Here is a 16,871-nt window from a genome sequence, read left to right as displayed (position 1 = left end):
GGGGCCCCTGAATATCTCCGCAGCTTATCAGTGCTCCACACCCCCAAGACCTCAAACACAGGCATGTCCCAAGCAGAGCTCTTTGTGATACCATACCTAGTTTCTAAGTGGGTATGTGAGTGTGGACATGGGGGAGTGTCTTGTGTCCAACTGCCAGAGAGCATCTCACTGTGTGTCCATCTCTGGGTGTCTCTCTGGGCCTCTGAGCATCCCTATATGTGTGCTATGGACAGTAGCACCAGCTGCACTACTGACCACTGCAATGTGCCTAGGCCTGGGCTGCCATGTGCATTTCTCCACACAACTCCCCAGTCACTATGTCACACTGCCATTTGACAGACCAGGGAATGGGGAACAGGGGACAGAGGGGTAAACTGCCTCACTCAAGGTCCAAGTTGGCTAAGAGTCGGAGCCCACATCCAAGAGCACAGCCTGGCCTCACCCACAAGGCCCCATCTCCAGGGCATCCTGGGAGCCATGTCTGCGGGCGCTTCCATGTCCCTGTGCGGACCAGGGTCTGTACTCTCATGTTCCTGCTAGCATGGGAGCTCTGGAAGGGGTAACATGGCTACAGGGGGGTCCCAGGTCCTGGGTACTTGTGTCCCAGGAAGGCTTGGGGCCAAGTGTGGGGAGAAGGCTAGACCAATCATGGCCTAGGGAAGCTCCAGGGGGAAACTCACCTTGGTCTGGGTTGAAGATTTGGAAGAATTCAGGGCAGCTGACCAGGACAATCTCACCCACGTGGGCAGGCTTCCAACACGTGAGGTTGTCCCACATCCCAGGGCAGCCTATGGAGGAGAGAACCATAGTGAGAGGGGGCCCAGCCCCACCACACCAACCACACTCATCACACTCATGCAGGTGGGCACACACACACACCCTGGTGAGTCAGGCCCCTGCGGGGGAAGGAAACAGTTTCAGGGAGAGAAGGTGAGGCTCACTGTGTGAGGCAGGAAGACCCCTCAAAGAGGAGCTGGGACATTTCAGAGGCTTCTGGGGTGGAGAGGGAGCTCTCACCTGATTTTCCATCTCTCATAGCCCCATGGTGCCAGGAGGACTATGGGGAAGGGAGAAGCAGGCCCATCGCAGGCCAGGGTGGGATCACCATGCACGAGATGCTGGGGGGTCCTTGGAGCACCACACTCTCTCTCCACACCAGCTCCCCTAGTCCTCCCAGCCTCCAGCATCACAATGGGGTCCAGCTTTAGCTCAGCCTCCTTGGTGGGTCCTCCCTGCCTCTAGGGGAGTTCCAGGAACTGGCTGGCCTCAGGGTGCTGCTCCAGGCCTGCCCCTGCCTTCCAGAGATCAAGGCTCTGAGACTTGGAGGGGGTGTGGCAAGTGGTCTGACAAGGAAGAGGGCAAAGCTGGCCAGGCAGAGGCCTGCGTGGCCAAGGCCTGGGACTGTGAAGGGACTCAGAGCCCAAAGACAGAAGAAGCCAGTGCAGTAGTGGCACAGGCCCAACTCAGGCGAATGCTGAGGGCTGGAGGGGGAGCAAGGACAGACCAAGGGGTGTTTAGAAATCACCCAGACTTGGTGTGTCACCGGACACGTGCTGCCAGGAACAAGAGAAAGATGGCAAGCTTGATGACCAGGTACTAATTTGGGGGCTCAGCGGACCCTCCTGCCCCTCTGCCCACCCTGTACCCTCTGTCTCTCTCTCCTTCCACCCCTGCCAGCCTTTCCTGGGAGGTCTGGGCAATCCCATGGCTGCTCCCTCACCTCCCTTCACGCTCCACCCCTTCCTCCGACGCTATCCCTCCTCTCCGATGCACTGCACTACTGACCACCAGCTGCCCACGTCTTCACCCTCCTGATGGGGTCCGCCTTGCCCACCTTAACTGAAGGCAGATATACCGGTGGCCATCCTGCCCCCGGAGCCTCACTCCTCCCACCTTGGACAAGATCACTGGCTCATGGACTTAGGAACAGAGCTACACACAGACAACCCCGGATCCTGAGACCTGCACTCCCTGAAAACAGGCTGGATATCCCCACCATGAAAGGCCCCAGGTAATCCAAACCCAGCCTGCCCAAGGCTCCACTCAGCATCTCCCACTACAGCCCTGTTTCCTGTCTCAGCCCCAGCTAGACAGACTTGAAGCCACTTCCGCCCGTCTGGCCAACCTAGTCATCTTCAGACTTTAGCAAGCACCCTTAACCCACGTGATTAACGAAACCTTTCTCTGTACACCGAGAGATGATGCATTCTTTCCTAGAAGAGAACACAGCCCTTCTGCACCAGTCACCAGACCCTGCTGTATGGCCTGTGGGCACCCCGATAATGTCTGCAGCTGGCTTCTGCACGCAATCAAGAAATGTTACAGACCACTGGCCTCCCGTAACTGCCCTAAACCCCTTTAAATAAATCTCTGGGCCAAGCAGGAACCTCGGAGTTGGCTTTTGGCCAAGACCGCCATCTTCCCAAGTGGCAGGTGTCCAGAACAAAGCTCGTATTGCTTTCCAATCAAAACTCACCTCTCAAGGGTCGGCTGTTCAAACAAAGGGCAGCCGAAGTTGGGTTTCAGTAACAGACTGCCCTTGCTATGTCTCCTCCTCCTTCTTGCGACATATCCAGAGGGCCGCCATGTCCAGTTGGTCTGACTGACAAATATATGTGGACACTCGTGTCCTATTCTCCATCCCCTCAGCCCACTGAGTTAAGGGGTAAGCTACCTTGGACTGACACCGTGTTCTCCTCACTTGACACCACAAGGCTGTGACCGTGACCTTTTTGAAAGGAAGATCTGGTCAGGACATCCAGCCCACCCGCAGTTGTGCAAACCTTTCAGAGGACCTACCACCTCAAGTCCTCAGCACGGCCCCCAAGGCGCAGCCCTTGCTTCCCCCTCTGGTACACAGGGAGAGGGTGAGGCCCTGGGATGGCAGTTCCCCCAGGGAAAGGGGGTGAAGTGCAAAGGGCATGAAGAAGGGAGCCCCAGGGAACCACACATTTATCAGGTGGGTAGAGGAAGTGCGAGTAGTAACGTAATTCCCAAGAAGGGGAGCAAAGGTGGAGGAGGGAAGAGGCCACATTGAGGGTCCGACAGCAGAGTGCAATTTCAGGAAGGGACCCATATCCTGCTGAGGGGGTCTAGAAATATGGGCTTTGGAGAGGGCTTCTTTACCAGATCAAGGACAGTCAGAGGGTGACCGACAGTGTCCCACCGCCTGGAGCTGTCGTGAGGATTAATGAATTCATCCATGTAAAGCTCTCGGAGCTCCAGGACCACTCAATGCATGTTCATTGCTATTACTGGCATTAATTTCATTATTTCAATTAGGTGTCCCTGAGAAGCATTCCCCTGGGAGAGGCCCAGGCGAGGAGATGAAGCAGAGCCCCGCAAGGTGAGGAGAAATTCCAGTGGAGTGTCACGGAGGACACCTGGGTAGGCACTAGGCCGGGCAAGGGGGCCTAGGGCAGGCCTCATGGGCTCCCAGCCTCTCTGTTGGGGTCCACAACGGACTTAGCCTTTGGACAAGAAGGCACCCAGAGCTTCCAAATGCAGAAAACCTGGTCTCTCAGAATCCAAACCCGGCCACTTTGGAATTCACACCCAGTCACATTGGCCGATGGTCTCCTGGCTCCTGGGATGACCAAGTTTGGGAGCTGGAAGCCCCACAGAAAATTCTGAGGGAAACAAACCAGAAAGACTAGGTCACTGGGGCCATGTGAAGGGAGCAGGGTCCCAGGTCTCACAACAGTAGCCAGTTATTGCTGATTCCTGCCCACCCTTCACAGCAGGACCAGCCGGCACATGGCTGTTTATGACATCATGTCCTTGAAAGAGACCCAGCAGCGTATCTTTGGCTGCCATGGCCCACGCGGATCACGGAACGGCCGTGGAGCACGGCTGTGTCTGGTCCATGCCCTAGCAGCCCCAGCCAACAGATGTTCCCTTAATGTGGAACATTAGGCCCTGGCCCAGCCAGCTGCGACAGCCAGCTGACGCTCCTGAGATCTCAGGGCCCTTCAGATAAACAGAGCATGCTCCCGAGGGCTAAGAGCAGGGAAAGATGCAGAGCCCCAGGCAGCAATGCCATGAGGGGCAGTGGGGGCTCCCAGGTTGGAGGTTGGAGGCCTAGAAGCCTGGTTTGGGAATTCGTCCTGCCCCACCTCTCACACCCACCAGGCCCAGGGCCACAGCGGAGCAGGAAACAAATTTGAGAAGGTTGCATGGGAGGGCAGAGGAAGCAAAAAGGCCCCTGCAAGGCAGCCTTAAGACTCGAATTTGGTTGACTTCTGCCAAGGGCTCCCTTCATGACGCTGGCAAGTCTCTACCCACTCCACCTGACTCAATTTCCCTGTGTGCACTGCCAGGGCAGAGAGTCTCTGAGCATATGCCCAACTCTGGATGACCAGATCTCAAATTAGGAACAAAGGTTCACTGACGACCTGCTGGTGTCCAGAAGGGTGGCCGGGGAGGCCGGGGCTGCCCTCCAGGGCCCCACTACCAGGGCAAGCATCTGCCAGGACCTACCCGCCATGGTGCCCCACCCTACCCCACGGCCTGCCACACTATTGAAGCCTTCCTGGTGCCCTCCTTAGGTTCCTGGCCTGGTTCCCTTCCAGGGACTAAGGTTCCCAGGGGCAATTCCTACAGCACCAGGGCAGGTGGAAAGACTAGAATGGAAATCCATAACTCGAGGGCCCAATCCCAGTGTCTGGGTTTAGGGAACCGCATGGTAAGAATTAGGTATTTGGTCTTAGTCCCAGCTTCTAGGCAAAGCATGTAAACCTGTGGAATTTCCTAATAAAGGTAAGGGGAGTGTCTTCAGTTATTCATAAGGCTCTTCCGACCACACCTGAATTCATGCTAATGAGGTGACTCTGGGGCAAAGATGGCTGGTTGCCAGCGGGTACTTTCAGCTAAACCCACCCACGTGGGCAGGGAGCTAGAAATTGGGCTAATCACCAAAGGCTAAGGATTTAGGGGATCATACCTACATAACAGAACTTCCATAAAAACCCTAAACAATGGGGTTCAAAGAGCTTCTACGTGGATGAACACATCCACATACTAGCAAAGAGGTGAACCCCGAACTGCACAAGGACAGAAGCTCCTGTGCCCCTTCTGGACCTCACTCTATGACCCCCTTCATCTGGCTGTTCATTATATCCTTTATAGTAAACTGGTGAACGTGTTTCCCTGAATTCTGGGAGCCATTACTGCAAATTATTGAAACTGAGGAGAAGGTAGGACATGGGAACCTCCAATTTGTAGTCAAGTCAGACAGAAGCGTGGATAACATGGGGACCCATGATTTGCAATTGGCATCTAAAGTGGCGAAGGGGAGAGTCTTCAGACCGAGCTCTTAGCCAAAGGGTCTGTGCTAACTGCAGACAGCGTCAGCAGTGAATGAAATTGTAGGGACACCAGTCGAGTGTTCACAGAAGCCTGGAAAACCCACACGTTCGATGTCAGAAATGCTGTGAGTAGAAAAATAGCTTTCCTTTAGGGGACAATGTCCCTGACCCCACTGGGAGCTCACAGCCCTCTGCCCACCCTCCTGCCCTGCATCACAGGGTTTGCAGGAGACCGAGAGGGCCACCTTGGGGCTTCCCAGGATGTTCCACCTCTCAGAGGTGGCATGGGCTCTAGCTTGTCTCCCCTCCTTGATGGGGCCTGCTCTGAAACCCTCCCAGAAACCCCTTCCAGGAAGATGAGAAGGACAGGGAAGAGCCTTGGGTTTCTCTAACTGAGGACAGCAACTCATTTTCCTTCCACCCCCACAGAACACATCCAGTCCTCTATCTCCATCTGTTTCAGACTCTAGTCCCAACAAAGCTTAGTGTTGTTGGGACTGGAGGATTTCAAGACGCCTTTTCTCCTTCTCCTCCCCCTCCTCCTTTTACCCTATTTTTCTCACTCTCCCTTCCCCTCCCTCTTATTCACACATTTATTCAAGAAATTGTGTCAGTTATGAGTCCAATGCTGCAGAGCAATACAGGAGTGAAGAAAATAGCCCCAGTCTCTGCCTGTACAGCGCTTACAGCCCGGTGGTCTAGGGAAAGATCTTGCTCTTTAGGCTAAATGCTAAGAGAAGCCCTTAGATGATGAATTACCTTCCTATTGCTATTGCAACAAAGCCAACTCGGTGGCTTAAATGCCATAATGTCTTATTTTGCAGTTCCGGAGGTCAGAAAGTCTGAAACTGACCTCCCTGGGCTTAAATCCAGACGTTTGCTGGCCTGCATTTCTTCTGGAGGATCTAGCGTGAATCCATTTCCTTATCTCTTCCAGATTCAAGACACTCTTTGCCAGTGGCCCCTTTCACCACCTTCAAAGCCAAGAGCACAGCATCCTCAACTCTCTCCTTCTCTGACCCTCCTGCCTCCATCCTTCCCTTATGAGGACCCTTGTGATTACACTGGATTCACCTGAATAATCGAGGATCCTCTCCCCATCTCAAAATCTTTAACCCAATTACACCTGCCAAGAACATTTTGCCATGTAAGGTAACATATTCTCGGGTTTGGGGGATGAGGATGGGGCCACCACTGCTTTGCCTCCCTTAGATGCGTTTCAAGGCAAGGTGTCCCCTAATCCTCCTACACTGTTGGTGGGAATGCAAGCTGAGGCAGCCACTCTGGAAAACAGTATGGAGGTTCCTCAAAAAGTTGAAAATAGAGCTACCCTATGAGCCAGCAATTGCACTACTGGGTATTTACCCTAAAGATACAAATGTAAGTGATCTGAAGGGGCGCGTGCACCCGAATGTTTATAGCAGCAATGTCCACAATAGCCAAACTATGGAAAGAATCTAGATGTTCATCGACAGATGAATGGATAAGGAAGATGTGGTATATATATACAATGGAATATTACGCAGCCATCAAAAGAAATGAAATCTTGCCATTTGTAATGATGTGGATGGAACTAGAGGGTATTATGTTAAGCGAAGTAAGTCAATCAGAGAAAGATAATTATCATATGATCTCTCTGATATGAGGAATTTGAGAGGCAGGGTGGGGGGTTTGGGGGGTAGGGAAGGAAAAAATGAAACAAGATGGGATCGGGAGGGAGACAAACCATAAGAGACTCTTAATCTCATGAAACAAACGGAGGATTGTGGGGGGGGGGGGGGAGGGATAGGGTGGTTGGGTTATAGACATTGGGGAGGATATGCGATATGGTGAGTGCTGTGAATTGTGTAAGCCTGACAATTCACAGACCTGTATCCCTGGGGCAAAAAATACATTATATGTTAATAAATATTAACCAGGAGTCCCCTGATCTGATTCCATAGGAATTCCATGGGAATCAGATCACGTGTGGGAAGGTAGAACATTTCAAGAACAGTCAATCAAACACGGAGACATATCTGTTAGGATAGGGCAGAAGTGCAGGGGAGGGCGGAGGGGTTCGATTTGGAGCTGGGACAGCCAGGAAGGAAAGGTATGTCATGTAGGGAGGTCTGGAGGCAGGACTGAAGGGCCCTGCGACAGATCAGCTGCGACCGGCAAGCCTGCCCGCGATTGTTGGGGGCTCACCGATATCACATGACTGAGTTCGCACAAAGGTAAGTGGAGGTTATGGACTGCTCTCAGAGGCATCCCTCACAGGCTCCATGCCCTTCCTCTCCCTCTCCCCTCTCTGCAGCATCCTTGGAGGCGCCAGGTTGAGGCTGGCAGTGTTCTAAGATGGAAGGAACCCGGGGCTCTGAATGATGGTGCAGAGTCAAGCTCTGAGACCCGCATCTGCCAACCACGCCGCCCTGTGACCCGCGTAAGCAATAAAGGCTGCTGGCCTGCGTCTCTGAAACTTTAAGGTCTTTTGTTGTTGTTACTGCAGTGAAATATAAGCTACCTGACTGATGCAGTGAAAGGGAGGCAGGTACCAGAGATGGCACCTGGGTTTCTGGCTTGAAATGTTGGTATGGCTGGAAGGGTCAGCCATTCCCCACAGTGGAAAGAACCTGGATGAGAAGCAAATGGTGGTGGGCACGATGCAGGCTGGAGCTCAAGGGTTTCGAGCCAAGTGGAGATGGATTTCCCACAGGCGGTTAGATAAAAGTCCGGAGTGCAGATGGGGAGTGGGAAACTGGGGCAGGAGAAGAGGAGTGGTCAGCACAGGGAACAAGAAGTGCCCAGCATAGGGATGCTAGGTAGGGCCACGGACCTGGACAATGGCTCTAGTGAGAGGGTGTGTGCCAAAGAGAAGAGAAGAGGATACGGCCTGTTCCTGACAGAAGAAGGAATGCAGCATCGGAAGAGGGGTTGGCAAAGAAGGCTGAGGAGGGGTGGCCGGAAACCGGGGACACCCAGGCCAGGTTAGCAACACAGCAGACAGGAAAGCATGCTTCAAGGAAGACATGGTCAAGTACATCAGTCCCTGTTCCCCTCCTCTCTTCGAGTCAAAAATCAGAATGGCCTCTCTCCCCTGGGAGAACTCTCTGCTTGGACATCCCCAAGCACCTCTCCTCTAGTTCCCCAGTTCTACATGAGGACCATCTCTGCCCTCCTGGCTCAGTCTGTTCCCCAGCCCCACCCCCCCCCCCCCGAAAACCTGAAAGGCTCTATGGAACCTGGTCCAAGGAATCCAGGTGCTTCAGGGATCCTGCTCGGGGCAGAGCGCCGTGCACACTCGGCATTGGGGGTGGGTGTGGCTGCTGCTCATACCAAGACATTAAGACACAAAGCAGCCAAGGAGACGCAGTGTCTTGCAACAGCAGGAGGGGGAAAGACCATTTGGGCTCACTGAACAGCGAGAGAATACAAGGACCATTAGCCTCGACTGGAACAAAATAAGAAGCTAATAGCAGGTTGTCATGGTGATGATTTTGTCCAGTTCCACACAGTGTTCAAAACCCATGAGACCAGGGGCACCAAAGGGACTCAGACAAAGACGCAGTCCTCCCTGTGAGGATGCTCGGGTAGTGTTAGAACAAGCCCTCATTTTAGCACAATTCAAGGGTAAAAAAAAAAATGATTCCATTTACTGTAATTGACTTTCCAGCCAATATTTCTGATCCATAAAATGGGAACCAGCTGTGGGCTCAGTGCTGGGTGGTGGGGAGGTTGTTGGGGAAGGAAGAAGATGCAGTCCTCCCCTCTGGAAGTCAGCGGCCCTCAAAGCGGGGACCCCGGACCAGGAACACCACAGGGAACTTGCCAGAGCTGCAGCTGTTCAGGCCCTACCAGACCCACTGAGTCAGAAACTCTGGGGCTGGGTCCAGGAATTCTGCATTTTAACAGCCTTCCAGGAGGTTCTGAGGCAGGCTGGAGTCTAAGAACTACGGGGCTAAAGGAAAACCAGTTTGGACAGAAATGGAACCTTTTGTCAGAAGCGAGGGTCCCCTGGACCCTCTCCCCATCCCATGTTGAATGCCTGTTCCATCTCAGAGCAGCTGGGAGATGTGGTCAAGAAGGGCTGGGGAGCCTGGGCCCGGCCCTCCTCCAGGCCTCTCCTTGTGTGGTGAAAGTGGAGGTGGGAGCTGGGGACGAAGCACTCGGCACCCCAGACAGGCCTCACAGGCTGGAGCAGAATAGCAATGAGCAGGCTTCCTCATCTTCCTGCCAAATCTCCCTCCTGCCCCAGCCAAAGCCACCGCAGGCCTCTTTCATCTTCTCCAGAATAGGGAGACCCCCAAGGAGACCACACCCAAGCAGCCCCACTGAAACGCAGGGAAGACCTCCAGGCTGACGAAAGCCCGCAGCCCTGCAAAGCGGAGGTGCTGACCGGACCCACCTCGCACAGGCAGGCCCCTCGGGCTGAGCACAGGGAACAAAGCGGGCCATGCCTGTGACTTGTGGGCCCGGCACCTCTTCAGAGTGGAGATCCCGTTCCCACGCACAGGACTCCTTTCTCCTCTCTGGGCACAAGAGCACTGCCACACAAAAGCACCCCCCGGCTGGGATGGCAGACCTGGGTCCTGTCCCAGAGCTGGCTCCGGCGCTCCGTGTGACTGAGCCAGTGACGGCCACCTCCAGCCTCAACCTCTCTCTGGGTCACATGACAGAGCTGGACTTGGTGTTGTCTCAAGTCCCATTTAGCATGCAGGGGCTTGGGATGAGGTTCAAAACCGCCAAATAGGCCGCCTCAGTATCGGTCCCGAGAAACATCTTTAAAACACACCCAGGATGTTGTGACCAAACCCCAAAGTCAGCAAGTCTGCTTTCACTCTGCCGGCCTCACCTGGGTTTCCGACCCTCTTCAGCTGGCTGCCGAGCGCTGGCCCCACTCCCCACCCCCATCCGGCATCTCCCTGCCCCTTAGCTTCCACCCCGAAGGCCACTCTGGGCATTACTATCCCATGTTCTCTTTGGGGTGTTCCAGTGACAGACAAGAGTTGGGGAGGAAACCGTTACCTTCCTGGGAGCCCTCCCCCCCAGCCTGCCCCCGCCACACACACTGTAGCGTGGACACACCTCAACCCAGCAGATCGGTGTCCCCATTCCAATGCACTTGCTTCACTGGATTTAAAAGATTATAGGAAATACACGAAATACATAGAAATACATTTTTCAAATACAGCAAAGCATGACTGTGAGTTCATAACTCATGGTTACTAGAGCAAGAAGAGAGTTTTCCTTTTTTCTCTTTCAAGTGCACTTCGGGGGCATCAGTCGACCTCTGGCCAGAGTTCCATGCTTGGTGCATGTGCTTAAGGGCAGAAGGGGCAGGAGAGGGGCAAAGAAGGGGTGCAGGGGGAGGGCTGGTCTCCCAGGTCACCCCAGCGCAGACCGGCAACACCATGCCAGTCGCCAATTCTCCGTGACATTCATGTTTGACTCTTGGCTAGGAACGAGACCCCAGCCTGGCTTACCTGAACGCTGGGGGCTGCTCTCTTGTCCAAGATGGCACGAGCATCAGTGGCTGCTGTCCTCTGGCCACAACAATGGCTCTCAAACTTGGATATACTTTAGAATCATCTGAAGGCTTTTACCACAGACCTCCCCACCAAATGCTGACTGCATTCGTCTGGGAAGGGCCTGGCTATCAGCATCTTTAAGTGCTCCTGGGGGTTCTAAGACGCCTTGCAGAGCAAGGAGATCAACTGTTGCCTGGATTTCACAAACAGGTTTAATACGAAGCCAAGAAGCCTGGCTTGACGGCAATGACAAGGACGCCCCCAAGGACCTGAGGCTCGTATGGAGCATGTGGGGAAAACAAAGGCCCTAGCAAACTCTCCCCTGTCTGCTGACAGCAAGATCAGTGCTCCCCCAGAACTTGGCACTGGAAAGATGCCCAGAGGCCACCTTCTCAGAGACCCCCAAGGGGTTCTTCTAACCTCAGCTTGTACAGAAAAGCCCCTGGTGGCCACTGGACACTCCCCCCTGCCCAGCACTGCCTCCTTCCACAGCACTGGAGCTGGGGCCTCACACCCTTAAAACACAGATGCCCTTTAGCCTTTCTGTAGCCAAGTGAAGGGCAGGCTTCGGGGGGGTGCACTGAAGCCCCCCCCCCACTCCTACTTATCTCTCCAGCCTCATTGCAACTTCCTCTGCCAAGTGATATTTCACTGCACAAGGGGGAAGGGTGCAGTGGATGGTCTCGCTCTGCTCCTCCTCTGAGCCACAGTGCAGTGGTCAGCAGCAAGGGCTATGGAACCACCAAACGCATGTCCCAGCTCCTTCCTCCCTGGCTGTGTGACTTACCAGGTAACCGGCTCGCAACCCGATTTCTGTGAGTCTGAGAAGCAGCGGCTATAAGACGGAAGGGAAAACTCTGCCTAGCCTGTAGGTCGGTGCGGTTTCATGAGCCACCCTGGGCAGCTCCATGGAGGGGAAGATTCAGAAACTGTCCGTAGCGAGCTGCTACAGTCCCCATCTCCCATACTCATGGCTCCCTTCCTCCCTCTATCAGGTCGTCTCCCACCTGGAGCTCTTGCTCCCCTTCCCATGCTTCTCCATCTGCCCTCTGCAGCCTGGACCTGGTTCCCAGCCCCTCCTCAGGTCTTCCAGAAAGCCCTTCCAGATTGTCCCAAACTGCAGTTTCCTAAAGAGAACTCCACAGTTCCCCAGAGCTCTGACCTAATGGAAGACGGAGACCCTAGAGGCACTCCACGCCCTAACACGACAACTCTAAGTTACTCTAACATCTTTGTGGAGTACTTAGCAAATGCCACATAACACCCTTAGCCTTTCCCACGATTGGAATTTAATGCAATAATCCTACATGGTAGATATTATTTTTTAATCCTCCATTTTGCAGACAGAATAAATGAAGGGATTAAGTGCCCTTTGCAAGGTCATATAGCAGGTGATGGGGGCTAGGGGCTCAGTGTCTCATATCCTTCTTCCAAGGCAGTGGATCCTAGGAGTTGAGGGTACAGAGTACCCGAATACAAGTTTCACCTCTGCATATTATTTAACTGTCTCTAAGCAAGGGGTATAACTTCTGTGGGCAGCAGTTTCCTTATCTACAAAATAGGGGTGATAATAGACCCCACACCTAAGGAGCTGCAGTGGGAGAAAAAAGCACTAGCACAGTGCCTGGCACATGGTAAGTCTATATAAATATTGACTATTAATATGATCCATCTCACCCACTTAATTAATAGAGAAGGTTCTGAGGCACAGAGAAAGAAAGGGCCATGGAGGTGATAATCCAGCTAAGCCCTCAGTCTCCTCTTCTTTTCCACCTGCTGGTTGCCTTTTGGCTGTGCTTTGTCCTACAGAGATCACATCTCAGCTTTGTCCTATAGAACCCCACCCTATGACTCAGAGTAGGAAGATAGGAAGAGGTAGGAGAACCTCTCTTTAGGCAGACCATGGGAGGGTGTAGACTCCTCTCTCCTTGGGGCACTCAGAGTTAGAGGAAAGCTTGCTTCCAGGAGACCCCTCCATACCCTGCCTCTTGCATGCTCAGCCTGAATGCCCCTTCCTCCTTGAAGCCCTCCCTGATTCCACCACGTCCACTCACCCTACCCAGCACAAAGTACTTTCTCCTTCCACTGAATTCCCACAGCATCAGCTCCACCTCTGCCACGGGCATGACGTCTCTGAAGTAGCCAGGGCTAGCAGGGTGCAAACCTCTGTCTCTACAGTCCCCTGCCTGTGGCCTTGCCCCATTCTACCCAGGCGAGACACTAAGATTCCAATTTGTCATATGAGTGAGTGAACAAATGAGTGGGTGAGTGAATGAATGAGAGTGACTGAGAGTGCATGAATGGGTAAGTGACTGAGTGAATGAGTGAATGAGTGGGTAAGTGGATAAGTGACTAAGTGAGTGAATAAGTAAATGAGTGAATGGGTGAGTGAATGAATGAATGCGTGAGTGAATGAATGAATAAATGGGTGAATGAATGAATGAATGAGTGAATGAATGAATGAGTGAATGAATGAGTATGTCAGTAGATGAGTGAATTTGTTCCATAGGCCTGGGGTCCCTCACCCAAATCCAGGTCTGAGGGGGACCTGTGGTCAGCTTTGACTCACAGGGCCCCTGGGACCCTCAGCCAGACACTCTTGATAGCCCACCCCAACCCACCCTAATTCAGGGTTCCAGACACAGGGAGGTACCCTTTCCCCTCCCCACCTCTTACTGCTGGGGTTCCCTCAGCCTAGAATGTTCTCCCTGCTCGTCCATCCTTCAGCTCTCATCTGCCAGCAAGTGCTAAGCTTCGCTCAGGGGTTTCAGCCTAGCTTCTCATTGGAATGGCCTGGGGAGACTTAAAAGATCCTGACTACAATGGACCGTGGTGCTGATTTAATGGGTTTGGATTGTGGCTTCAGCACATTTTTCTAAAAGCTCCTGGTGATTCTAATGCACAGCCAGGTTTGAGAACCAAGGATCTGGTTTAAATACCACCTTTTCCATGAATCCTTGCCCACCTTCCCCAAAGAGAACTCCTTTCTTCCTCTTCTGAGCATTACCTGGTGGTGAAGACCCCCTCCCACCTCGCACTGTCCTACCCCCTCCTGGGAGGGTGTCCAACCTTACATCCATCTCACTCATGCCTCTGGGAGGACACCCCTGTGGCCAGGCCCTTGTGTCCTCTCCCAACCCAGGGCTCCCCAAACTGCTGTGCAATTAACCAACACGCAGCTCCCCAGGTCTGGTCCCCACCCCACCTCTACCCTTCCTTTCTGGATGCTTCTCACTACACAACCCCAAGTGTATCTGAGACCCGTGATGAAGGAGCCACGGCCCTGGGCTGGGAGGCAGGACACCTCAACCTGCCACTCACTCCAACCCCTGTGTGGTCTAACGAGTCACTGCTACCCAGGGTCCCCTTTTCCCATCCCCTTGACTAGAGGTTTGGACCAGGTACCCTTTTGGTCTCCTGCCACTGTGTGCCCATCTGGGCCCCCTGCTTCAGCTTCCCTGGGTGGTGGGACCTAGAATCCACTTTCGGCCTCAGTTAAGACCGAGTGAGAGCTCGGCCCGGAGGGAGAGGCCAGCATGACCAGGAGCTTCATTACCAGTTAATGCTCACTGACTGTACGGGGAGCTCAGCCCGCAGGGACCATTACATTTAACTGGGCTGCCGATTAATCAAGTATTTAAACAGATGGCGCTCAGAAGAGCTCCTCAGAAATGGGGAGGATCCAGAGGGAAAAATCGAGCCCTCCAGTCAGGGAAGGGAGCCCCACCCTCCAGCAACTCAGGCACAGTTGAGGTTGGCAAGGCCACCAGGGAGGCCCTGGCCCCAACTCTGCAAGCTCCCACACACCCTACTCTGTGGGCCTGAGTCTGCAGGAGAGGCCTTACACAGACTTCTGGTTCTCAGCCAGGGTCCCTGCCATGTCCTTGGGACACTTGGAAAATGTGCGGAGGATTTGAGGTCATCAGTGGGATTGGGGGTGTTCTGGGCATCTAATGGGGAGAGCTATGATTGCTAAGTGTGCTGCCGTGCATGGCCCCATCCAGCTCCAGGAAGCAGTATCCTCCCCTCTCCGAGTGCTAACAGCAGCCGCAGGAGAACACTGCACCCAGCAGGCTTAGGAATGGGGTCCCTGCTGCAGCCTTGTTCTCTGGCTTCTGGTGGGGTGAGCACAGGAAGAGGGAAATGACCCCGCAGTGCCTGCCCGGGGTTAACCAGGTGCTCTCCAACTCAGCCACTGGCGACAGCTGTGTCCCTGTTGCCACCAGGCCCAGGCTGCTTGCTAACAAGCTCTCTAATAGCCACTCCCCAGCCCAGACACCAGCCCGCTCCCAGCCCCCAGGGGATCAGAGGCGGCCACGTCCAGCCGCCCAGAACAGCCTCCTCCAGAATGAGGCATCCGGGGTAGGATGTCCCCGAGGAGGGCAACCCCAAGGTCACTGCCCAGAGCAGATCCAGGACTCCATCACCCTGCAAGGTTTCCAGAAGGACCCAGGTACCTGTACCCTCCACCACTCTCTACAAAATGGCCAGAGGCCCGGATGCCAGTTTTGAAAGCCTGGCCAGGCTGTGCTGGGAACTCGCTGACCTCCTCAGCACCCCACTCACCTGGGGAGGAGTCGTTCAAACCCATCAGGTCGTTCGCCCTCTGGATCTTCTCCAGGCACATGGCTTGCTCCTTCTTGAAGATGCAGTCAGAGTGCATGGCGGTGGCCTGCGAGGGACACACGGGACACATGGGATGGATGGGAGGAGCAGGCAGGAGGTTCACAGACAAACCCTGCTACCTAAGCCCCGGAGCAATGTGGGGGGTGGGGGTGGGGCAGAAGCAGGGAGAGGATAGTGCCAGAGAGATTTTGGGGCCAGCAGGGGCCCCAAATATCATGAGGGCTCTTCTCCTTCACCAATTCAACATGTGGCCATCAGTGGCTTCCAGCCTTCCTTGAGTCTCAGTTTCCATGTGTTATAATAATATTAGCAAATACACATGCAGCTCCGTCCTGTGTGTGTGCATTATTCTGTTTTACACACACACACACACACACACACACACACACACACACACATACATAACATAGAGCTCAGGAGCTCTACAAAGTAGGTGCTTTTCATCATTCTCCATTCAACAGATGTGAACCCTAAGCACAGAGACGTTAGGTAACTTTCTCAAGATCACTTAGCTTAGCAGACTGTGCAGCGAGGACCAGAACCTAGGCAGTCTGGCTCCAGAGACCAGGGGACTAGCACTGTACTTCAGGGGAGCAAGCAGGGGTGGGAGAGAGAAGGGGCTAAGGGAGCTCATCCTCTCTCCCCTCTGGGGGCTCAGGAGGCGTGCACACCCAGGTGCTGCGGGCAGAGGAGCACTGGTTGCATTCAGCGAGACCTACGAGCTGCTCTCATTCCCTCCTGCCCCCATTTTACAAAAGTGGAAACCAAGACTCAGAAAAATCACCCGTTCCTGCCCAAGGTCACACAGCTGGTTAGCGGTGGGCACTGTATTTAATCGTAGGACCAAGTAACTTCAAAGTCCATGAGAGCTGTATTCTCGTGCTGGGGCAGGGACGGTTCCTCGAGCGGACGTCTGTAAGCATGCCTGGAGGGGAGAGTCCTGGGCCCTTACCATAGGCAGCAGGAGGAAAGCAGCCAGGGAGGCTTGCAAGATGCCGGCCATGATGCTTCTCAGCCCGGACGGAGACTCAGACCAGCTATGCTTGCCTCCCGCTCAGAGCAGCCGCTCGCCAGCCCCGCGGTGTCTATGGGCTGGAGAGAAAGGAAGGCATGAGTCCTGTGGGTCCCCTGGCAGGGACAGGTATTCCTCCTGACAGCCCCCCTTATCTACAGCAAGGCTCTCAGCCTATCAGGGTAAGTCCCTCCCTGCCTTGGTATATGTGTTCCTTACTCCTCTAGCAAACAAATATCCACTGAACACCTACGCAGCGCTCGGCACTGGGGATACAATGCAGGTCACAAGGGCTCAGGACCCCATCAGGCCATCAGAATGGTCTGCATGGCTTTCTTCTCTGTAGCAGACAACTGTCTCCCCCAGCTCCCTCCACTGTGACAGAGTTTTTGCCAGCATGCCCACCTAGAGAGAACATTA

General features: G+C 54.1%; 1 protein-coding gene across 3 annotated transcripts in view; it reads right to left on the bottom strand.

Annotated features, from left to right (window-relative positions):
- The window catches only part of LOC111147323 (ADCYAP receptor type I), a 43,387-nt gene extending 26,881 nt beyond the window's left edge, over nucleotides 1-16,506 (bottom strand). Inside the window, exons 1-3 of one of the 3 annotated variants that reach the window (XM_022503312.1) lie at nucleotides 16,392-16,506; nucleotides 15,380-15,485; nucleotides 681-788 (exon numbers count right to left, since the gene is read on the bottom strand). In XM_022503312.1, the coding sequence (XP_022359020.1) occupies nucleotides 681-788; nucleotides 15,380-15,485; nucleotides 16,392-16,442 (265 nt within the window). In that variant the 5' untranslated portion in view covers nucleotides 16,443-16,506. The remainder of the gene's footprint in view (nucleotides 1-680; nucleotides 789-15,379; nucleotides 15,486-16,391) is intronic. The other 2 variants (XM_022503314.1, XM_022503313.1) reach the window with 2 other exon arrangements.
- Nucleotides 16,507-16,871: the final 365 nt, after the last annotated feature.

Source organism: Enhydra lutris, unplaced genomic scaffold, assembly GCF_002288905.1.
Source record: "Enhydra lutris kenyoni isolate GAN:26980312 unplaced genomic scaffold, ASM228890v2 scaffoldscaffold16, whole genome shotgun sequence".
NCBI classification, from domain to species: domain Eukaryota; kingdom Metazoa; phylum Chordata; class Mammalia; order Carnivora; family Mustelidae; genus Enhydra; species Enhydra lutris.
Note: the sequence above shows the minus strand (reverse complement) of the source record. Positions and strands in the feature narration are given on the sequence as shown.